This window comes from Palaemon carinicauda, chromosome 44 (assembly GCF_036898095.1).
Source record: "Palaemon carinicauda isolate YSFRI2023 chromosome 44, ASM3689809v2, whole genome shotgun sequence".
NCBI lineage: Eukaryota > Metazoa > Arthropoda > Malacostraca > Decapoda > Palaemonidae > Palaemon > Palaemon carinicauda.
In genome coordinates, this window is record NC_090768.1 from 19,080,215 (window position 1) to 19,105,625 (window position 25,411).

Consider the following 25,411-nt stretch of genomic DNA (forward strand, 5'->3'; position numbering starts at 1 on the left):
ACTGTGAGCAGCACATAGAAGATGAGTATATGTGGCTGGAGAACACGAGAAGTGTTCTCAAAGATGATGTTGAGGCCTGTGAAAACACATCATGGGCTGCATACCATGCAAGGCACCAAGATCCAAAGCAACCAGTCATCACACCAACGTCCCTGCTTCCCTTGTTCCAGGAGAGTGCTCACACTGTGGCAATGATCAGACACTCTATTGATGTAGTCAGGAGTGCAGTTAAACATCTCAACCCAGGCCAAACTCCAGTTCTGACTTGCGACCAGCCACTATTCACTCTAGCAAAACAGATCCAGTGGAAGTGGCCAAACACATATGGAGAAGACCAACTGGTGGTGATGTTTGGGGGGTTGCATATTGAGATGACGGCACTGAAGACCCTGGGTGACTGGTTGCAGGGAAGTGGGTGGACCCAAGCACTGGTACAAGCAGAGATCACAACTGAAGGAATAGCAGACTCATTTCTTCGAGCAGCTCACGTCACACGCACCAGAAGAGCACACCAAGTCACAGCGGCTGCGTTGTATAATCTCCAACGGCGTGCCTATGACAAGTACAGCACCACCAATACAGAAGATGATGAGCACCCTGAAAGCTTCGAAGACTGGTGCAGTCAGAGAGAACAGAGTTATCCGCAGTTTCAGTACTGGTCAACAGTCTTGGCACTGGAGCTGTCCACTCTGATCTATGTGCGATCTCTGAGAGAAGCCAATTTTAGCATGTACGTGGATGCTCTGACAGAACTGGCTCCGTGGTTCTTCGCACTAGACCACACGAACTATGCCCGATGGATACCAGTGCATCTACGGGACATGGCAGAACTGGCAAACAAACATCCAGACGTCTTCACAGAGTTTAGCAAGGGACACTTCACAGTCCAGAAGACCAAGAGGATCTTTTCAGCAATCCCTCTTGACCAAGGACATGAGCAGAACAACGCGTATGTCAAGGGTGATGGAGGAGCCATCGGCCTCACAGACAATCCAACTGCACTGAGGCGCTGGATGGTTGCCGGACCGGAGGTTGCTAGAGTGATTGTGGAATTTGACGACTTCAATCTGCATCCACACGATCAAGAGGAGACACGTCACCACGAAGAGACACCAAGTGTGCAGAACACTTTTGCCAGAGATGTGCGCTCACTCGTGGCCGTCATTGAAGAGCTGGGCAACCCTTTCGAGGAGGACAGTCAGGACTTGCTGGTGCTCGACACAAAGGAGATCACAGACCCTGCAGTCATAGAAACAGTCCGTAACGCCAAGCAGATTGGCCAAGACCAGTTTGAAGCATTCTCAAAGGAATGCATCGTGGACAGAACCAAGTCCATTGAGGTGGCAATCCACCGGAACAAGCTACCACTGTTTGCGACCAAGAGAGGACCCAATATACCCAAAGGAAAAGAACAGGTCAAATCTCTGAAGAATGATGTTGCGCTCTTCGCAAGATTATATATCGGCTGCCAGACCCGTGATGGGAATCTAGAAGAGTTCTTCAGGCATGAAAATCAGCAATGCCCTCCAGCTTTATCTGACGGAGGGAGACTGTACCTAGGGAGCAAGAGTGACTTGCTGGTGTGCCTTGAAGGCCATGCTGAGCCTCAGTTTGAAGCTCCTACTGTCACTGCTGTTGTCCTCGATGGAGCAGTAATCGTACAGATGTTGAAGCCGGGTACTGCCAACACGTTCGAGGAATATGCACAGCAAGTGTTCATCCCATACGTTGTACAACGTTTCCAACATGTATCACGTCTTGACCTTGTGTGGGACAGCTACAGAGCAGATTCCCTGAAGGCATCAACCAGAGAACAGCGTGGAAAGGGAGTACGTCGGCGTGTTGTCGACTCAGCAGTCATACCAGGAAATTGGCAAAGTTTCCTGCGAGTTGATAGCAACAAAGTGGAGCTCTTCAGCTACCTCTCCACCATGCTTGCAGAGTCCTTTCAAGAAGAAGGCAAGGAACTGGTCGTCACTGATGGGGAGCAGGTGATCTGTGTTCCACAGCAAGAGGATGTCAACTCACTCGCACCATGCAACCAAGAAGAGGCAGACACCCGCATGATGCTACATGTAGCACATGCTGCACAACATGGTCACCACCAGATACAGGTTCGAACAGTAGACAGTGACGTCGTGGTCCTAGCAGTGATGGTAGTCCAGAAACTACCAGCTGGAGACGAACTCTGGGTAGCCTTTGGGACAGGCAAGAACTACCGCTACATTGCAGCCCATGAAATAGCTTCCTCCCTTGGTCCAGAGAAGGCATGTGCTCTTCCAATGTTTCATGCCATCACAGGGTGTGATACTGTGTCAGCCTTCGTCGGACATGGGAAGAAATCTGCCTGGGCAACATGGAACACGCTGCCAGAACTCACTGATGCCCTGCTGAGTCTGGCAAATGCACCCACAAGCATCCAAGAGGATACAATGCATGTCATCGAGAGGTTTGTCATACTCCTGTATGACCGCACAAGCAAATGCAAGGACGTCAACAAGGCGAGAAAGCAGCTCTTTGCAAAGACGAACTCTGTTCAGAACATCCCGCCAACCTACGCTGCTCTGGAGCAGCATGTGAAGAGATCTGCCCTTCAGGGTGGTCATGTCTGGGGCCAGGCATTGGTACCAACGCCCGTGCTCCCTCCACCAACAGACTGGGGCTGGCATCGGAGTGATGATGGGCTCTACACACCACTCTGGACCACACTCCCTGAGGCATCCAAGGCCTGCTATGAGCTGGTGTCTTGCGGATGCAAGAAAGGCTGCAAAAACCGCTGCAAGTGCAAGAACGCTTCACTGCAATGCACTGGTCTATGTTTCTGTGAAGGCGAATGCCAGTAGATTGGGACAGAAAACTTGCTAACCAACATTATGATCTGTAGACATTCATAATTCTGGTGACCAGATTTGAAAAGTTCGGAATCATAATTAACATAGTGTGGCAAAATCTACGTTATTGTATTACATGTATGTACTGCAGGATTACACAAGTACTGTGCCTAGAGACTGGGCTTTTGGTCGACTATATAACTACAATCTGACCATACTGTAAACTTCCCGTACTCTGTGTATTATTTTGACTAGCAATTTTGCCAGCAATTTGAAATAAAAAAGCAACTTGAGCAATTAAAGTGTGTTCCTGAAATCAGGTACTGGTTATTAGAGGTATTATGTCATTGAGTATTGAAATCTTCATCAAATGTCCACTTTTTCCACAAAATGGCGGCCAGTTTGGGGGCCATTTTTGAGAAGATTCATCTAAATATCTGTTAAACATTTATTGATGTTAATTCTGATGTAAAAAAAGGGAATTTTGGCCCCTCTAGCACCAAACTAACGACACATAATGAAGTCTATGTAATGACGCTAATGTTAAATGGCGGCCATTTTGAACAATGGCCGCCATATCTTCCTAAGGGCTAATCTTGAATGCCTCCATATCCAAAAATGTTTAGAATATATTAATCTACATGTGTGCCAATTTTGGTGCTTTTAGACCAATTTGAACAACTGGTCTGCTATGTCGCTGTACTATTAGGTTGGTATCAATTTTTAAATCCTCTTAGGTCTTCACTATTAGATTTTCTCAATTTAGATTTGTGAGGTCTTGCATGAGACTTGCTGGCTTTTGGTTGCTTCTGCTAAGCTTGTATTTATAAAAGTCGAGTCTCAGATAATTGGTGTAGTATTTAGGCCAAGGTATTAGACAAAGTAGCTCTTTCCTTCACTATCCCACCTCCGTCCTTGTGTGGGAGTCAGCCATATGATCCTTCACTATTCCACCTCCATCCTTGTGTGGAAGTTAGCCATATGAACCTTAGGTTCAATTTCAACGGTAAAATTATTTTAATAGTCACGGTTCACACCATGGCCCCACGTCACCACTGACTAGTGATGTCAAAATGCTGTTGAACTTGTTTTGAATTCAAAACTGAAATGGCAGTTACTAATTGGCTTACCCAAACACACTTATTGTCTTACACTGTCATATAAACTTAATATTCCACTAGAGGGGCATGGCTATTACAGTGAAAAAAAAATGGGAACTATTTTAGGGGAGAAGTTGATAATTAGCTAACATCATGATGAAAGCCCTGTGAACCTTAGGAGAGTATAGAAATATGTAATTTTACTATTACAATTCCCTTTTTTTCTTCTCTTTTTTCTTAATTTCTTTGAGTAAACCTACAAATCCACAGTTTTTTCTTCATGTTTACTTTCAACAAAGTTTTAGTAATTCAACTGGGTGTGATTTCATCCACATTTGGCCACTTGCTTAGATTGTAACTTTTTTATTCCAAGGGTTGGTATGAAGTATTATTTCTGATACCCTCATTTAATTTTGTTCTGAGGGGTATAGTTGAGCATATTTTTTAAAAGACAAAGGTAGTCTTCATATTCCAATATGGTTCCTCCTCAGCTGGGGGAAAAGAGAAACGTATTAAAAATCTGAGGGTTCTCTAAGCATGTAGTTCCAACATTAATTTTAAGATATTGTACTTAAGAGTTAGATCTGGAAAGGTTAGTGTTCCTGTTATTGGAAGGTACAGTACAGTAGTTCATAACATTATTATTCAAGAGTTCATTGGGATCACACAGTCCAATTATTGCTGATAATGAGTTTAGTGGAATCATTGTCAGATTGCTTGACTTATCCTGTATAAAATTTATGACTTACTTGGTAGTCAAACATCCTTTTGTGTAATTCATTAGTATTTCTTAACGAGTTTCTGTGCTGAAACAAAAGTGTCCTTAGGCATGATTTAATTTTGCATTGTTAACCATAACTTTAAGCTTTATAAAGATTGTGTTAGTGTGTAACTCATAAATGCTGTACATATAAATCTAACAGAATGTTAATGTTAAGAACCTGGTTTGTAAAAAAAAAAAAAAAAGAAATAGAAAATTTTGTACTGGATATTAGAAAGAGGCCATGAAGGAGTCAACCATTGTGATATTTCTAACTAACAAAATAATTTTTATTTTTTTACATGATTGTTTTTCTTAGCAACCCTGACCCAATAGACTGCCATATTTTGTTACATCCATATCAGGGTTCCCAAAGAAAAATTTCCCCATCCTCCAAGAAACCAAAGGAAGGGAAGATAGCTGGTGAGCCTAAAGATACTACAAGACTGCCTGATGACAACGATGAGGCTTGTAAACTTAATATCCCGAAAATTATTATTGAACAGGTAAAATTGTCAAAGCATGTTTCAAGTACGTTAATTATACTTGATATGTGTTTGTGTCTCCCATTTAGGGAATAAAACATACTGGTACTTGTATTTGAAAAATATTTATCTTTTATTATGCAAGCAAATGTTCTGTTTTCATATATGTTGAATATTATGGAGAAATAATGGTAATTTAGAAAATGAAAAAAAAAGAACCCATGCAGTCAAACGGCATATTAGAATCAATGTATTGTGTTTTACTATGTAATATCTGTTGCAGGTATCTGTACTTTTTGTATGTTGTAGATAGATCATTGTTTGAAATTTCTTGTACAGTAGTACATTAAATGGTAGTTCTTCACTTGAGTGAAGCAATATTTAAAGTTCTTGTCATGAACAAGATTAAATTTTTCCTTCTTTATGAAAGATAGTGTGTACTTTTATCACAAATCTGTTACATTTTGACAATGAATTAGGAAAAAGGTTTCAACAGAATTTTTTGTCATTTTATTTAAAGCTATAGTATAAAATAGGTGCATTTAAGTGAAAACTTCCCATTAGTGTTGAATGCATGAATTGCATTTATCTGATTTTTTAACATGATTTATAAGGTGGTGATACCTTGTTATCTATGTTGAAAATTCCCACCAAATGTACCAATGAAAACAAATTCCTTTTAGATACTGTTACCTAATAGTAAGTTGTTATATAAGGCCTACTGAAGAGAAATGTGGAGTTACCAAACAATATTGTATTTATTTGATTGCTCAGTTTCCAGATAAAAATTGGTTTTAACAAAAGTCTAGTGCCATAGATATAAAACTGATATGAATAACTACAACAATCCCACTAAATGAAATAGTACTTTTCAGGACTAAATGTCCTAACACAAGTGACCCAGTCTATTTTTTGTAATGGTTTTGTTTATGACATGGAACATCCATAAAACTGATTTGGTCTATGACAAGCAACATTTATAGGCCTCATATTCCTGTGCAGTCCTTTTCTTGGTCCCAGTAACTTCATTTTATGGATGCCTATAGTAGAATTATTTGCATTTTCAAGAATAAGTGGGTGTTATTCTTTTTAAGAAGCTACACAGCTCTAATAATTTATGGTGGGATACTTTCTAAATCTCGACTTTAGGTGTGTCTTCTTCCCCCAGATAAAACTAATTACTTTTAATCTATGGTGCCTTCAGTTGATTTTTCACCCAGTTCCATTTATAACCTTTAGGTAACTAATGTTGCTGGTTTCATTTTAAATGCACATGCATTTGGATCCTACTGAATATATGTACCCTTGGCTTACACATAATATAACTAGTGGTCAAAGAGGGGACAGCTACAACAATGATGTAACTTTCAGATGTCATTTTTATTTCTCCCCACTGGGACTAACTAAGATGACCTTGACAAAAGAAATCTTTTTTTGGCTGGGAAGGGGTTTAGGGGAAAAATTGGCCCCCGAGTCTAGGAAACTACTGTACAGTACTAAATTGACTCGAGTACAAAATATCATCCAACCTTTAGGGTTGTAAACTTTTTTTTTTTATAATACAATGTACAGTACTCTTTTGGTAGTTTCCAGCTAGTCACAATGCTAAGAATCTCAAAGAGTGAGCTTTCCACCCTCAAAAAATAAAAAATAAGCTTGCTTTCTCTCACACTCCTATACCCTCCCTTTGTAGGGGAGCTAGTTGGTGCTAGATTGTCCTCTTTTCGGTGAATGGTCGAAGCTTGCTAATGCACTCAAATTAAACTATATAACTCCTACCTACAGATTTCCCTACCAAATTACCATGGAGTTTCAAGACAACCCTGATTGAAGAATCTATAGATTAAAAATTATTACTTAAATAAACTATAAGATTATGCAGTGAAATTAAATTACCACATCACCCGCTAATACTATAGGACCTAAAGTCAAACAATCCTTATGAGTAACAGAAATGAAGATAGAATACCTGGGTTTAATACAATTAAGCTTCTAAAAGATGAGCAGACCAGAGAAACATTTGTAATTGAATGCAGGAATCTATTTGCAGTGTTAAGAGACTTTAAGAGAAGAACAACAGACAATTAATGAAGAATGGTGTGATATCAAGAACATATATCAGTTACAAGGAGAAAGCCATGGATATGAAATGATACTTTGGGATACTATAAAAGGAGACAAAGACAGAAATTGATTGTTGAAAGTTTTTGAGGTAGTAATGAAAATTACAAGGTAGAGCATGCTAAGTATTCCAGTATTAATAGTGAGGTAAAAAGAAAAGTCAGGAATGACGAGAGAGAAAGCAGATGAGGATGACAAAGCTATGAATTCAGGCTTTGGCTATGATGTAAGAATCACCCATAAAATTATTAATGAAATTTTTATTGGGACAAAAAAAAAAAGCATATACCCATCCAAAGAAGAGATGGATCTGTTATAATAACAGAAGATAAAGAAGAGCAACATTGGACAGAACACTTTAGTGAGGTCCTGAATAGGATATGAAGGAAATAATTTGATTGATAAACTTGAAGTTGAGGAAGACCTTGATGTGCCTATGAATGAATTCAGTGTGTTTAAGTCAAAACTATCATTAAAAAACTCAGGAGATGAAAAGTCCCTGGATACGATGGAATAACCACCCCAAGAAAACTTAAAAAAATTAATATGTAAGATGTGGTGTGAAGAGGCTAAACCCGATGGCTGGAAGCTAGGAGCGTTGGTGAAAACGGCAAAAAAAAAGGAGACCTGACTGCTTGCAATAATTACAGGGGCATCATGTTTCCACCAGTTGTCATGAAAATATATCGTATGCTTATTCTACAGAGATTAGAGAGAAAGATTGATGAAAAGCCAAAAGATGAACAAGCAGGATTTAGAAAAGGTAGAAGTTTTACAGACCAAATTTTCATCTTAAGACACACAGCAATGTGTAGAGTATAGAAATCAACTTTTGATGCCATTTTTTGGAGTCCTGCATTATTATGGAGTAACTCTTAAACATGTAAATTTGATTAAGCCTATTCATGAGCATAACAAGTGCAAAGTTAATGTGAGTGGAGTCTTATCAAATGAATTTCCAGTGAACAGCGGAGCACTCCAAGGTAATATGTTGTCACCTAAATTGTTTATCCTCCTCATGAATTTTGTAATGCAAAGAACAATTGGGGATGGTGGACTGAATTGATAATAGGAAGTTAGCTGACCTAGCATATACTGATGATGCTGTCATTAGCAGAACACAACAGATTTGCAATGCTTGCCTACCAGAATGCATCAAATATCACAGAAGGCTGAGTTTCAGATAAATAGAAGAAAGACAAATGACGAGAATGGAATATGCAATGGATGATGAAATATCACTGGAAGGAGAAAGGATTAATGAGATAAAATAATTTAATTATGGTATTTTGGAACTATGATCTCTATTACAGGGTCTTTAGAATTGGAGTTTAAAGAAAACTGAAAAAAGCAAATCAGACAATGGCTAGATTAAGTAAAATTTGGAAATCAAATTGCCTAAATTACATATAAAAATCAGGCTATTCAGTAATGACTCACAACAGGAAATGAATTGGTTTCGTAGTGGCTTTCATAACGTAATTTTTTCGTCCCCTTTTACATGCAATAGCCTAATTCGTTCCAGACTCTACAAAAACACCAAATTAAATTATTATAAAAAGGATACACTCCACTCTACAGTGCTCAACGAATGACTACAATTAACTGGATCATTCAATAATAACTTGACCATTGATTACCTGTAAAAGGAATGTATAATTAGAGCAAACGGTAAAAATACAGTAACAAAATTGTGGAACCTTACTCCTAGAGAGAGGCGATGTCCGAGAGCGAAGTGGCGGGGCGGTAGAAGAGGATGGCAAACGGCGAAAAACGTTAACAAGTGGCAGAATACGTAAACAATTAACTACAAAACAGATTAATAAATGACAGAAAACATTAACACTTAATTTTAGGAAACACATTAACAATTGGCAGGAAATAAACGCTAATCTTTACGATAAACTTTAAATTAAATTTCTTTAATTTTTTACCTTTTTCTTCCTTCTGCTTCAGGATCGTTCCTATCGTACACAGATTTCGGCCAAATTCCTTCGTGATCACACTTAACCCCATCCCAGCTTCGTATTTCTTGATTACTTCCATCTTCGTCTCCATAGAAAGCATCATCCTCTTCTTTCCCAGGACATTAGCAACTTTCTTGGGACCCATGGCTAATAACGTAATGTAATACCACACGATACAGTACAAATTACAAACACTAAGTCAATGGGTACGATACCGCTGCCGAAACGAAAAGAAATAGGAACACCAATGCGTAGATGTATGATGAGATACAGTACAGTAAATGCTAACTAATAGGAGAGCAGGATCTTATGGTGGTCTCTAGCATTCGAGTAGGGAGATAATCAATGGGAGCGCAGGAGGATGGTGGAGAGTTTATGGGCTGGCAGGGCGCAAATTTTAAAATCAGTCTCATACACGGTTGAGATCTCGTACCATACATTTTTCTTGAGTCATAAAATTCTTTGCATCTCGTTTCGCAGAGTGAAAATTTCGTGAGCAGATTCTTTCATGTCGAGAGGTTTGACTGTGTATCAGTTTAGTGAGATCGGTGTTACAGTATTATTATTATTATTATTATTATTAGTACTTGCTAAGCTACAACCCCAGTTGGAAAAGCAGGATGCTATAAGCCCAGGGGCTCCAACAGGGAAAATAGCCCAGTGAGGAAAAGGAAAAAAGGAAAATAAAATATTTTAGGAAGAGTAACAACATTAAAATAAATAACGGATTTTGAGCAAAGCGAAAAATCTATTTTTGGGCGAGATAGCCATGTCGTCCTGATGGAAGGTTCCTTTAGGTAGCTTTCTAAGGGATATTTGCTACAGTGATACTCCCAGAGAATTAACCATAGGTCTCCAGAATTCTAACTCCTGGCGCGAGTATCCTTAATATAGCTTTAAGGATATCGCATAATATCAGGGGACGTATTTTTAGATACGACACATAGCAATCTTCAACCCGAAAAGATTTAACTCTTTGAGGGGGAAGAATGGCGAACGAAAGGGGAGCCGTTATCAAGGTATCCGGTGGACCTCCTCTCCGTACTACTAAGGGCCATCATTCCTAACCTGCATTTAAGCTGGAATAGCCGCAGATAGAGTAGTTTCGGGTGGGGTCATTTAAGGGAGGGTCCATCAGGACGACATGGCTATCTCACCCTAAAATAGATTTTTCGCTTTGCTCAAAATCCATTTTTTGGGCTCAGCCATGTCGTCCTGATGGATGCGCTTACCAGAGAATTAACTTGAAAGTACAGTACTATATCCGTGGGTTTGTATAAGTGCCTTTACTTTGAATGAGTTCCTTATATGGTCTGCTAGACCCGTATATATGACATTGCCGTTATTTCTCATATCCACCAAGCTTGGAACTAGCTTAGGGCTTCCTGCCCCCTGCAGGGAAAGTGTCAACTTCGACTATATTGATTCAAAGTTTGTATATCTGTAAGGACGCAAGGGAAACTTCCTAGAGATTACCTTTTCGTGCTTTGGACATCGGTACGTTCAAGACTCTATTTAAAAGAATAGAATAAAACTCTGGACTCTTTTATTTCATTTACTGAAGGTTAAAAGAAGATGCAGATACATTTTTCTATTTATTTTCATAATCAAAATAAATTGTAAATGTATACATCATAAGTAGAAGTCTAACCTTGCATAGATAAAACATCATGGTTATATATATTTCTGACCTGTAAGGGAAGAATATACATATATGAATTCACCATAAAAATGCCACTCAGATGAATGTGAAGCTAAACAGTCTAGTTTCACTCAGATGTTGGATATGCATCAACACTGTGTTCAAATGTTCACACGGTACTGTTGTTATTGGTTAGATTCTGCACCTGTATAGAACAGTCTATTAATCACCATAGTGATTTTCAGTCGAAGGTATTAATACCTTTGCACCCGATGCACTGTTGAGTCCCAAAATAGTCCACTGTTCATCGCAGCACCAGACGACAGGTTTTATGACACTACCTGCCGCCACCACAAAGTGTTTTATCTCGTGCACCTGCTTCGCATAATGTTTATAGAAGACTCTGGATGATTTCCACCCCGTATATGAGCGGAGCCTCTCAAGTCCATATGTTGAAAGAAATTCAAAGAATAAAGTAGGCGAGTTTCGCTCTCAGTTGTCTGAGGGATAAGTTTGATCATGAGGTTTCGCCTCAGAAGAGTTGTCCCTCCTTGCAGTCTGAAGTTCTTCGAAGATAGACCTTGAGACACTCTACTGGGCATAGAGAGATATCTTCCCTCAGTGGGCAGATTCTCCAAGGACCCCACCTTTTGGTGGGCAGCTTGTTCTTGCCGAGAAAGGCAGGATCAGAGAAGAGATTCAGTTCTCCTGTGTCTAGGAACTGAGTATGGACTTCATTTCTGGATAGGGCCACTATTTCACTAACTCTAGCCTCTGAGGCTATTGCAAACAGAAATATAACTTTCTGTGTTAGATCCTTTAGGGTGCAATCCTCATTGTTCAGATTTGAAGCATAGTGTAAGACTTTGTCCAACGACCATGTTATGGGCTTTGGAGGGGTTGCTGGCTTGAGTCTAGCGCATGCTTTTGGAATCTTATTGAAGATTTCACCTGTGAGGTCCACCTGAAAGGTGTACAGAAGAGTTCTAGTCAAATCCGACTTACACGCAGTTATTGTGGTGGAAGCCAGGCCTTGTTCGTGTAGGTGGATAAAGAAAGAAAGAAAGACAGAAATCTATAGATATTTCTGTTGGTTTCCTTGATTTCACAAAGGAAACCCACTTCTTCCAAGACGATTCATATTGTCTCCTAGTTGAACTTGACTTGTATTCTTCGATGAAGTCGATTTTGTCCTTTGAGATCCCAAACCTTTTCTTTGCTGCTAGGGCGAGAAAATCATGAGATGTAGCTTGTTGATTCTCAAGGATGAAGCGTAAACAGTCGACTTCTGAACCAGTTGGGATAAAACTGGGTTCGGCAGGGGAAACAGCTTCAGTTTCAATTCTAGAACTAGAGGGAACAAATTGCTTCTGGGTCATTTGGCGGCCACTACTGCGGCTGTTCCTCTGAAGGATCTTAGCTTATCGAGGACTTTTAACAGGAGATTGGATAGTGGAAACAGGTAGATCCAATTCCATCTGTTCCAATCGAGAGACATGGCGTCTATCGCTTCTGCTTGAGGATCCTCATAAGGGGGCTACATAACGAGGTAGTTTCTTGTTGTCGCTCGTTGCGAAGAGGTCGATCTGCAGTTCCGGGACTTTTTCCGAGAATGATTCTGCGTCTAGGGACCATTCTGTCTCTATCAGCTTTCGCCTGGATAGAGCGTCCGCCATCACATTGCGGAACCCTTGAAGGTGAACTGCTGATAAATGCCATCTTCTCTTCCTTGCCAGCTAGAAGATGGCTAACATCACGTGATTGATGTGAGGTGATCTCGAACCTTGTCAATTTAGACATTTTACTATCACTTCGTTGTCCAAGACGAGTCTGATGTGGACTTCTCTGTGAGGGGATAGTTTCTTCAACGTTAGTAAGACTGCCATAGCCTCCAAGATGTGTATGTGAAAAGTTTTGAACTGGTGCGACCAATTCCCTTGCACTTTCCTTTCTTGCGAATGGCCTCCCCATCCTTCCCGGGAGGCGTCCGTGTGTATCACCACTGATGGTTGTGGTGGTTGCAAGAGAATTGTCCATAAAAGGCTCTTGGCTGTTGACCACGGCCTTAATAGCGTGCACAATCGGGTCGGGGTCAGCCTTCATTGATCTCTTCGAGCGTTTGATGCGTATCTTCTCCAGACTCCTGACGCATCCTTTAGCTGTGCTTTTAGCACCGGGTCTGTGACTGCTGCGAACTGGAGAGAGCCCAATACTCTTTCCTGTTGGCATCTTGAAATCCTCTTTTGTTGGATTAGTCTCTTGACAGATCCCGCAATCTCTCTCCTCTTCTTTATTGGAATGGAGAGGTGGTGTGACTGTAAGTTCCAATGGATTCCTAACCATTGAAACTTCTGAGCTGGAGAAAGGCAAGACTTCTTGCGGTTAATCTTGAAGCCCAGGTGCTCCAGGAACTGGATCACCTTTCTGGCCGCTTGCAGACAAGTAATCTTGGATGCTGCCCACACCAGCCAATTGTCCAGGTATGCTACTACCTGAACTCCTTCGGAGCGTAGTTGTTGGACGATTGTATCCACTAGCTTTGAGAATATCTTGGGCTTATTAGCCCAAAGGGCAAGGCTTTGAAGACGTATTTTGTCTTCTGTAGCCTGAATCCTAGGTAGGAGGAGAGGGGGCGACTGACTGGTAGGTGCCAGTAAGCATCTGCCAGGTCTATTGAGACTGTACGCCCCTTTAGGTACAAGGGTCCTTATGTGTTGCAAGTTAAGCATCCGGAACTTGTTGTTCTCGATGAACTTGTTGACTGGAGACAAATCTAGAATGACTCTGAGTTTGTCCGAGTCTTTCTTGGGAACACAGAACAGCCTTCCCTGGAATCTGATGGACTTTGCTTTTCTTATTACATTCTTGTTCAAGAGTTCTGAGGTATATTCTTCCAACAAGGAAGAGGGGTGTTGGAAGAATTCTGGAAAAGGGGGTGGAATTTTGTTCCATTTCCAACCAGTCCATTCGTGATTAGGCTGTGGGCCCAGGGATTGAAGGTCCAACGATCCCGAAAGTGGAAAAGTCTGCCTTGGGGGGTTTCTGGAGGATCCTCTTTTTGGGCCTTTACCTTTGTAGGCCCGAAAGGTGGTCGTGTGCCTCTCAAAACCTGGGTTGAAGACAGGTGACTGGGCCACCAGCTGCTGAGGGAAAATTTGGAAGGTGGTTTGCGGCTGGACTACCATTTGAGGCACTGTGGCCATGGTCACGGCCGGAAGTTGTGCAGGTCTACGTGGTCTCTTTGCCTTTCTGTTCTTAGGCTGGGGACCACTGTCTGAAGAAGATTTCCTTTTTGAAGACAGGCCCCACTTTTGAAGAAGGTTCCTGTTCTCCGTGGCGGCTTTGGCAATGACTTCTTGGACCACATCTTGTGGGAAAAGGTCTTTGCCCCAGATGCATGATGAGATCAGCTTTCTGGGTTCGTGTTTTACAGTTGCTGTGGCAAACACATGCTCTCTACAGGTCCTCCTTGACCTGACAAAGGCATATAAGTCCTTCACAAGGGTACCTGTGTGGGACTTGGCTAAGACCATGTACATGTCTGGGGCATTAGTTAGGCCTGCACACATTTCCAGGCAGTTCTGATGAGACAAGGAGGCGGCAAGTCTTTCTTTGGTCTCCTGTTCCCTTCTCAAAAGATGGTCTGGCAACTTTGGAAGGTTCTCATTAAACTGCTGGCCTGCAATCTCCGGATCTAACTTCGAGATGGAGAAGGTTAGATGTACCTCTTTTCACTTCTCCTCGCATGTGGGTATGGCTAGAGATAATGGTTTGCATTCCTCTAGAATTGGGCAGGGTTTGCCCTCTTCGACTGCTTTCATGACACAGTCGAGGGCTTTCACCGAAAAGGGGAAAGCTCTGGAGGAAGGAGCAATGAAGGTTGGGTGCTTCTTGCTCAATGCTGAGACTTTGGAGTTGGTATATCCGGCTCCTTTCAGGGTCTTGGTAAGGATGGCTTGTGCCTTGTCATGTTCGAAGACAATGACTTCCTTCGGTACCGTCTCCTCGCGGGATGCAGGTTCATCTCGCAATCTCACATAACAATCTGGGTACGCTGAAAAGCTGGGCCAGAATTGAAGATCTTCAAGGGGTTTGGCCCCCAACTTCTCCAAGATGCAAAGCTTTCCATTCATCATGGGCATGTGCTCCGTATACCTCCAGCACTATCGCACTGGATTAAGCCTTAGGGAACAGAAGGCACCTAAGAGATTCGTTAGGTAGGTAAGGTCCCAGAAGAGATTCGTTAGGTAGGTAAGGTCCCAGAAGAGATTCGTTAGGTAGGTAAGGTCCCAGAAGAGATTCGTTAGGTAGGTAAGGTCCCAGAAGAGATTCGTTAGGTAGGTAAGGTCCCAGAGAGTTCTTCTGGAACCCTCTTACCCACCTACGAATGGTTTCCCTTGCTGTATCCCTTGCCTCCGTGGTGGCAGATATATCTTCTCCAAAGCCGTTGGTCAGCAAGGTCGAGCAGTTGGAGCAACCCTTCGGATCCCAGTACCTCAGGGATCCAGATTCGATGCAGCAGGGGGCACGAGACCTGCACATCGTATGCCCATAAAAGTTCCTACTTTTGTGGTTGCAGAACACAACTGCACATGTCACCATTGGCTCCTCCTGTAAAGGAAAAAGGGTGAAATGAGCATACAGTTGTTTATATCGTTGATATAAATGCATACTTTTAATAGTAATACTATTATATTTAATAGCTTAGGATAGTAAGCTAGAAAGGAAATAGGAAAGACACATATCTGTGTTTCCTCTCCCAGGCAATCGCTGAGACCTCCGTCAATATTACTATTTAAATTCCCTGTAAGGGAGAATACAGGGTGGAACGACTCCCGTATGTAGAGCCGTAGTTAGTGAATATTTATACTAACTTCTCCACATGTAGAATATTAATACTGGACTGTGTTTTACATGTGTCCCGATGATCAAAGGATTCATCAGGGTGTTGAGAGATTACTTTAACCTCAACATGTTATGCAGTCCCAACAATAGACTGTGATAGGATACACAGAGTATGATAGAAATACTTGTACTACTGAATTGTTGTATACTGTAGTTTTACCAACTACTGTATTGCTGTATACTGTAGTTTTACCAGTATACAACAGGGGTTAGGCTAGTGCCTGGCAGCCCTAACTGATAGAGAGAGAAAAAATGAAAAGGAGGATTTCCTATTATTATGGTTTAGCACAATAATTGAAAGCGTAGGAGGGCTACTGCCGCCTACTGTCTCCTTGCCAGAATGAGAGTTCTAATGGAAGGGGAGGAATGCATCCGATTCTACCTTCCATCCATCCACAACTTTTGCCGCCGGCTTTACTGCCGGTTGCAAGGTTTGTGGATGGCAGGCCAAGAGAGGACTGAAGAATTCTCAACAGTATATTGGGTTTCCCACCGGCAGCCGTCAGGGCCGGCTCAGTCTTTCTCCCCGGGGCATTCACCTCCAGTGAAGGAAGGACATAAGGAGGAAGTGGCCGAGGCGGCAACCTAACCGCCGCTGGTAGGGTCCCGGCCGGAAATGCAGTCAACCTGGCAAGCCAGGAGACTGTCAGAATACCGGCGAAAGAATGTTGTGACGGCTAGGCCGACACTAAAGGACAGAGGGGGAAGAGTAAAGGGTCTTATAGTTCACAGGGGAGAAAGGCGGCGGCAGGTATGTCGCCTACTTTCGGCTGTAAACTAAGGAAGCATGGCTTCCTGTGCCGATGACGTCGTGGGTGGCAGAGGAGCAAAGATTCCCCTGTCGGCGGCAAGACAGTACACCCTGAGCTACCATCTTACTTCAAAGCCGGGATACTCGGCGGCAAAGAAGGCAGACGGTGTAAGACTAGCTAAGTCAAGCCAGAGTTTACTACTCAACGGCGATGACGAAAGATCGGGTTTGCCGCTTGTAATGGCAGCGGCTAAGGGAGAGAGGAAGGGTTTAGCCTCTTTTCTATAAGAGAAAAATATCAAACCTTATCCATAAATTCTAGAGGATATACTGTATGTCCCCATCCGAATTAAGATGAGGTTAAACATTGGGAATTACTTTAATAACGTATACATAACGAGTTAGGCTAGCCTAACTCCAGTGGGGACCGCAGCCAAGGTTGGTACCACCGGGGTCCTTGGCGTATACGAAAAGTAAAGTTACATATCAGAAGAGGAATAATTAAATTGTATGCAATATCTTCACTAGTATAATTTGCCTAACTAGGTAAAATTTTTATAGCTAAATACCGGGAGTATCGCACTACTGACTAAATAAAATGCATTTATGACGTGCCACAGTGGTCTCAAAATGGCCGCCTCTGGCGTCGGCTACGCTCAACCAAGCACACTTAAATTATACAACTTTAACTATGAGAAGGGTGCCTAAAATTATACACAGGAAAGATTAGATACTCAACACTCTAGAGGATGAAGATGCTTGAAATTGCATGATAATATTCCAAAAATCCGTAACAAACACCGGGAAAAGCGTGGGAGCGCACTTAGCTTAAATTCTACAGACAAAGGAATGATGGCCCTTAGTAATACGGAGAGGAGGTCCACCGGATACCTTGATAACGGCTCCCCTTTCGTTTGCCACTCTTCCCCCTCAAAGAGTTGAATCTATTCGGGGTAAAGATTGCTATGTGTCGTATCCAAAAATACGTCCCCTGATATTATACAATATCCTTAAAGCTATATTAAGGATACTCGCGCCACGAGTTAGAATTCCGGAGACCTATGGTTAATTCTCTGTGAGTATCACTGTAGCAAATATCCCTTAGAAAGCTACCTAAAGGAACCTTCCATCAGGACGATATGCCGAGCCCAAAAATCTTCTACAGTATACAGTATAAACTATAAAAACTTTAACAAAACAAGAGGAAGATAGAAGTGTGTGCTCAAGTGTACCCTCAAGCAAGAGAACTCTAAGCCAAGGCAGTGGAAGACCATGGTACAGAGGTTATCGCACTACCCAAGACTAGAGAACAATGATTTGATTTTGGAGTGTCCTTCTCCTAGAAGAGCTGCTTACCATAGTTAAAGAGTATCTTCTACCCTTACCAAAAGGAAAGTGGCCACTGAACAATTACAGTGCAGTAACCCCTTGAGTGAAGAAGAATTATTTGGTAATCTGTGTTGTCAGGTGTATGAGGACACAGTAGAATATGTAAAGAATAGGCCAGACTATTCAGTGTATATAGGCAAAGGGAAAATGAACCGTAACTAGAGAGAAGGATCCAATGTAGTACTGTTTGGCCAGCCAAAAGACCCCATAACACTCTAATGGTAGTTTCTCAACAGATGGTTGGTGCCTTGGCCAACCTAATACCTACAAATGGCACAGGTCTTGGTATGACAATAAAACAATATTCAACAGATTTTGTAGATTTGAGAACAAAGACCTCAGAAGAATATTGGAAGGTAAATGGAAAGACAGGATTAGAAATGAAACTATAAGAGGGATTAATCGAGTCCCATTGTGGATGAGATTATGGTGAGGGGTAGATAGAGATGGTTTGGGCATGCTCTTTGCACTCTCCAAAAGAGATTAGTTCACCAAACTTTTAACTGGGCTCCAAAAGGCACTAGAAGAGTTGGAAGACCCAAGAATACATGGCTGAGGACTATGAAGCATGAAGTAGATGATGAATAGAGAAGTAGTTATTTAAAAACACAAGATAGAGATGACTGGCAAGATCTAACCGAGGCCCTTTACGTCAATAGGCATAAGAGATGATAATGATGATGACAAAACTAAGCCTTTATCAAATAATCTTTGGAACAAACATTTGGTGTATGCATCAGTTGTGGCTAGTAGTAGGTTGGCCAGGGCACCAGTCGCCTGTTGAGATACTACCACTAGGGTTATTGGATCCTTTGACTGGCCAGACAGTACTACATTGGATCCTTCTCTCTCGTTACAGTTAATTTCCCCTTTTCCGACACATACACCGAATAGTCTGGCCTATTCTTTACATATTCTCCTCTTTCCTCATACACTTGACAGTACTGAGATTACCATACAATTCTTCTTCACCCAAGGGGTTACTGCACTGTAATTGTTCAGTGGCCACTTTTCTCTTGGTAAGGGTAAAAGAGACTCTTCAGCTTTGGTATACAGCTCTTCTAGTAGAAGGACACTCAAACCATTGTTCTCTAATCTTGGGTAGTGCCATAGACTCTGTACCATGGTCTTCCACTGTCTTGGGTTAGAGTTCTCTTGCTTGAGGGTACACTAAGATACACTGTCCTATCTTATTTCTCTTCCACTTGTTTTGTTGTTTAAGTTTTTATAGTTTATTTATAGATCTTTATTTTGAAGTTACTCTTCTTGAAATTTTTTATTTTTCTTTGTTTCCTTTCCTCACGGGGCTACTTTCTCTGTTGGAGCCCCTGGGCTTGTAGAATCCTGCTTTCCCAATTGGGGTTGTAGCTTAGCAAGTAATAATAATAATAATACATTTTCCATTGATAAATTTTTCAAGAAATTAAGAGAGGTAGCAGCAATTCTATTACAGTCAGCCCTTGCTATACAGAACTGCAATACCTATTAAATAAACAATTAAATATTTGCAATAAAATCCTCTCGCAGCGCGATGATTTCAACTAGCCTGCGCTCCTTCGTACTGGGCTTGCTTCGCGCCACTTCTCTCTCCCTACACCTAGCTTGTCCCAGCTCTCGTTGTACATATAAGAGAAGATTCTACCTTTGAATCATATCTACCCCTCAAGTTCTCTTACCATTCTCATAAATCCTTAGAAACCATACTGATAAAGCTTGAGTACTATTATTATTAGAATGTTTATGTCTCTTATAATTTTCAAAATTATTTGATTTATGAAAATTGCCTACGTTATAAGTGCTATGGGGAGAGCATCTAATAATATTCATTCTATCTACCACAGTTTTGAAAGTACAGTAATAGCGCTAACATTTGCAATTGTATTTTTTTTACAAATATGCAGGCAGAACAAGGTCAGAAGACCAATCTTCTAGAGTAGAAGCGCCATTGTTATCGTAAAAACCTTGCTTAAATGTACAAGTTATAAAAATCTTACGGCTTATTTTAAAAACTATTAATTACAGCGCCAAGACTTTGATAGCAAACTCTTGGATTTGAAACATAAGTCACAGAAACGGGAAAGACATCAGCAGCTCTGACTAGTGTTTCAATTTCTAATTAACAATAATAATTAGCTATTACAAAGGTTGATCATAATCTGATACTTCAGAAATTGAAGTCAAAGAACTAGGAAGTGCATAAGCAGTTCTGACTCTCTTCTATTATGAATTTCAAATGTGTGACAAGATCCCATAAGGGTCTATAGAAAGTTCTGGAATAATGTAGCCCACTCCCCTTTGTGGTACCATGAAGGTTAAGAAGCTGAATTAATCGAAGCTTAAGAGAAAAGATTCGACTCAAAAGCTTATCTTAAAAGACCATTAGGATTGAATAAAAACAAACTTCATCACAGTTCTGGTAAAGTATGTAACTACTGTACACTTTATCCAGAAAAGTAAGATAGGCTAAACAGTAGAGATGAGTACTTTAGTTTGTTCCGTAACTGACATACAAACCACGCTATTTAATATGGGTTATTACTTTCGGCATAGCTGAAATGACGAGCCATTAGAATTTTAACAAGGGTTTACTACCCCACCGCTAGTTAGCGGGGGTAGGGAGGGTAGCTTGCTAGCCCCCCCCACCCCCCACCCCCCACCCACACACACACACCTGTGCTTGATCTCACTTTGCTCTCGGCTCGGGTGGTAGTCGGACGTGTCCGCTGTCACCCTTGCCTTCTGTGACAGCCATTGTTAATGCTTTTTGCTTTTCCTTTGACAGGTGTGCGTGAAGTTGGCCTCTGCTATGCGAAAGTGTCCTGGATTACCTGACCGCCCTTGTGGCACGTATATGTCGGCGGTTGATACGGACCCTCACACCCTATGTCCTTATTGTAGGGGCCAGCGGTGTGATAGAAATAAAGTGTGTAGGGAGTGATCTACCACCCAGTGGGAGAGGTTTTCTCGGCGTCGGAAGAAGAAGTCCAGACGGGATATTTCTCCTTCGAAGGTTTCTTTGAAAGCAGAAAATCCCAAGGGCTCTTCTTCCGTGGCCCAACCCTCCTCCGAAGCTCCCACTCGATCGGTTTCTTCCGAGAAACTATCGAGTGGTAGCAAAGGCCATAGTTCTGTTGCCCGATCTCAGGGTTTGGGAGAGGGAGTTGCCTCCCATAGCGAGGCAGCTCCTCCTCCTCCCCCTGGGGAGGATTTAAATATTCCTGTAACTACTGTAATGATGATTTGTTTCAGCTTTGGACTTCCTTGGGGCTTGAGGGTTTGCCCTCCAAGGAAACCTTGTTTGACATGATCAGGTTGGGGGCCGCTGTCAAACAATCGCCGACTTTAGCAGAGGTTGATCCTCTGTCTATCGACGAAGTTGTCGTGGCAGAGGCTTCCGATGAGTTATCTTAAACCTCTGCTCGTGATGATCCTGATGTAGCTGAAGGCTTAAATCCTTCCTCTGCAAATCCTTCGAGGGAGGAACTAAGTCCAACGGTCTCTCCTGCCGGTGATTCTCCCCTTCGGGGGAATTCACTCACAGAGACTCCTCTTCGGAGGACTGCTGATGGTCAGCCCGCTGACCCCACAGCCCCCAGAGGGCGTATAAGGCGTAAAGCCCGCCTTCCTCTTCGCCGTAGAGGCCTTCCTTCACCTCACAAGGGTGTTGAGAGGCGCCTCTTTGGTTCATTGTCACTGCAGTCCGCCGCAGAGGAACCTCGCCGTCGTTCTCAGACTCTCCCAGCTACAACCCTGGACCTCTCTGCAGATCGTTCGCGATCTCCTTTGGTGGAAGGTCGTCCTTACAAAGGGCACGCCGACCTTCCACCCGTCAGACCTGCTGACCTGCCGTCGCCGTTCCTGGCTGCTGACGCGCTGTGGGCGCTAACGCATCCCGTTGTAAAACGGGCAACGGTCCCTTCGGGGCATCAAGGGCGTATGCGCAAGTTAGTGCATACGTCCCTTATGCGCCAGGTCTCCCCTGCGCGCCAATGCTCACCTGCGCGCCAGCGCTCACCTGCGCGCAAGCGCTCATCAGCAGGAGATGCTCCTGTTAAAGCGCACCAGCGCTCACCTGCGCGCCCTCATCCTGCTGCGCGCCTTCGTTCTCCTACGCACCAGCACTCGCCTGCGCGCCCACTATCTTCTGATCTGTGCGCAGTGGGGAAGTTAACTTCTTCCCGTGCTCACCAGCGCTCACCAATGTCCCAGCAATCGCCAACGCGCCATCGGTCCCTGCCTGCGCGCCATCCCTCGCCAGCGCACAGTCTCCAACGCAAGCCCACGAGGTTGCGCACGCGTGTCCTGCGCGCCCACGCCCATCACCACAGCCGGATGTGCGCTCTCATGCGCGCCCGCACGCAAGGGATGTGTCTCCTGCGCGCGTGCGCATAACGTTATTGCCCGCACGGGCTCTTCGGCCGGACTCTGCGCGCCCGCTCGCGCGAGCACTTATCCATACTTCAGCGCGCCCTCTGCTTTCTCCAGCCCGCGCCCCTGCGCGCCATCGCTCGCCCGCACGCGACCCAGGGCATTTCCCATTGCGCGAGCGCCAGCACACTCCCCACGCGCGAGGCTGCAGGACAACGCACGACCAGGTCATCATTGTCTTCCAGCCGATCCAGCGCCGGCAACAAACTCCTCCCACCTCCTCGTGTCCAACAGAGGAGGTACTTTGACATCGTTGAGGAGACTTGTTTAGCTCTTCCCCTACACCACTCTTTGGAAGAGCTTAACAGGGGAGTCCCTCTAGAGAGACTCTCCAACCGGCAGGTCTCGTTCTCGGCGACGGAGATCCTTAGCCAGGAGAAGGTAGCGAAGTGTGCCCTGCAGGCAATTTCGTGGCTGGACAGCTGGCTAGGGTCCCTAGGCATCCTGTTACGTTCAGAGGACTTGTCCAAAGAAAGTACCAGGAAGGCCATGGAGACCTTTTTACTCTCAGGCACTCGTACGATCGAGTTACTAGGTCACCAAGTCTCGAACTTGTGGGCTAATACCATCTTGAAACGTCGAGATGCGGTGTCCGAGAGATTCCATCAAAAGGTCCCCAACACCGAGATCAGCAGGCTCAGACATTCTTCCGTTATGGGGAAGAACTTGTTCGAGCCTAAGGATGTGGAGCAGGCGGCTGAGAGGTGGAGGAAGTCCAACCAGGACTCTCTCCTACATAGGGCTCTAACATCGAAGCCCTATAAACCTCCAGCACCCCAGCAACCACGTCCTACCAAGACCACGAATCCTAGAGGGAGCGGCCGAGGCCGCAAACGCTAGGATTGGCAGTCCCCCTGCATGTCCACCAGTGGGGGGATGCCTACAAAGTTGCGCAAATAGGTGGCAGCAACTCGGGGCCGATTCCTGGACGATTTCCGTAATCAGTCAAGGATATCGCGTCCCGTTCACCACATCTCTACCTCCCCCGACAGCGGATCCAGTGTCGTTGAGCTACCTTGCCATGGGATCGGCAAGGGGGCAAGCCCTTCGGGCAGAAGTCCAGACCATGTTGAAGAAGGGCACTCTCCAAGAGGTCCTCGACGGGTCCCCAGGCTTCTTCAGTCGACTCTTTCTTGTAAAGAAGGCGTCTGGAGCTGGAGACCAGTCATCGACCTCTCAGCTCTGAACAGGTTTGTCAAGCAAACTCCGTTCAGCATGGAGACCGCAGACACGGTCAGACTTGCAGTGAGACCGCAAGACTTCATGTATACACTGGACCTGAAGGACGCGTACTTCAAGATCCCAGTCCATCTGTCTTCAAGGAAGTACTTAAGATTCAGCCTAGACAACAAGGTGTACCAGTTCAAGGTGCTGTGTTTCGGTCTCTCCACAGCACCACAGGTTTTCACCAGAGTGTTCACCCTAATATCGTCGTGGGCACAGGATCGGCATCCGTCTCCTCCGTTATCTGGACGACTGGCTGATCCTAGCAGACTCAGAGTCGGCCCTTCTTCGACACCGAGACAAACTTCTGGGACTTTGCCAAGATCTGGGGATCATGGTAAATCTCGAGAAGTCCTCTCTGCTTCCCACTCAAAGACTGGTATATCTAGGCATGATCATAGACACTAATCTCCACAAAGCCTTCCCATCAGACGACAGATAGCAAGGCTGAGGAGGGTCGCAAGTCCTTTCCTCAGACGAGAAGAACTTCCAGCCCAATCGTAGTTACGTCTCCTCGGTCACCTCTCATCCTTGGCTCGTCTAGTTCCCAACGGTCGCCTCGGGATGAGATCCCTCCAATGGCGACTCAAGTCTCGGTGGAATCAGGGTTACGATTCCCTGGACGTCATGATCCCTATGGGTCCTGCGGATCAGACGGCCCTTCAGTGGTGGGTGACAGACGAGAACCTACGAAGAGGAGTGGATCTTCTCGTCCTCCCCCCCGGATTTGATGCTGTTTTTGGACGCCAGTGGTCAGAATCAGAAAAGTGCCTCTATACAAATCTGCTAGAAATGAAGGCCGTATTCCTGACCCTTCAACAGTTCCAACAATACCTGGCGGGTCACTCTGTGGTGGTGATGAGCGACAACACCACAGTAGTGGCTTACATCAACAAGCAAGGAGCCTCTCAGATAGTGAATACCGAGTGGTCTTTGGATCATCTAGTAGCCAACAAAGTCTTGACTTTGTGGGGTTCCCCGACTGTGGATCTGTTCGCTACAGCGCTGAACTTCAAGCTTCCGCTGTACTGCTCCCCAGTCCCGGATCCCAAGGCGCTCTGGCAAGATGCCTTCCAACAACGGTGGGACAACATCGACGTATACGCCTTTCACCCGTTCTGTCTGATGAGGAAGGTGCTCAACAAGACCAGAATATCGGTCAATCTTTCGATGACCCTTATAGCTCCGCTATGGCTTCCCGCGGAATGGTTTCCGGACCTTCTGCAACTCCTAACGGAACTTCCGAGAAAACTCCCTCCACGACACGAGCTACTCAAGCAACCACACTCCAACATCTTCCACAAAGCCGTAGCTTCGCTACGACTTCACGCCTGGAGACTATCCAGCATCTCCTCGCTGAGAGAGGATTTTCGCCACAAGTTACGGTCAGGATGTCTGGACACCTGCGAAGGTTATCCGCATCTGTCTACCAGGCAAAGTGGGGAGTCTTCTGTGGTTGGTGTCGTGGAAGGGGTATCTCTCCACTCGATGCCACTATTCCAGCAATAGCGGAGTTCTTCGTGTATTTGCGGGAAGAAATGCGCCTTTCAGTCTCAGCGGTGAAAGGCTATCGCTCAGCCTTAAGTCTAGCCTTCAGGCTCAAAGGAATGGACATTCCTTCCTCGCTGGAACTTTCCCTACTCATACGAAGTTATGAACTTACCTGCCCTCAGTCGGAAGTGAGACCTCCTCCATGGAACGTGGTTCGAGTTCTCAGGTCTCTTAAGAGACCTCCCTACGAACCATTACGCCAGGCTTTAGATCGCCACCTAACTTGGAAGACGGTGTTCGTACTAGCTTTGGCCTTG

General features: G+C 43.9%; 1 protein-coding gene across 10 annotated transcripts in view; it reads left to right on the plus strand.

The window, feature by feature from the left end:
* LOC137634335 (kinase D-interacting substrate of 220 kDa B-like) overlaps window positions 1-25,411 on the plus strand; it is an 860,646-nt gene that overhangs the window by 805,442 nt on the left and 29,793 nt on the right. For 9 of the 10 annotated variants that reach the window (XM_068366729.1, XM_068366726.1, XM_068366728.1 and 6 more), the window contains one exon: window positions 5,057-5,197. The exons of the other annotated variant lie outside the window; for it this stretch is intronic. In XM_068366729.1, coding sequence (XP_068222830.1) covers window positions 5,057-5,197 — 141 coding nt within the window. The remainder of the gene's footprint in view (window positions 1-5,056; window positions 5,198-25,411) is intronic. 10 annotated transcript variants of the gene reach the window in all.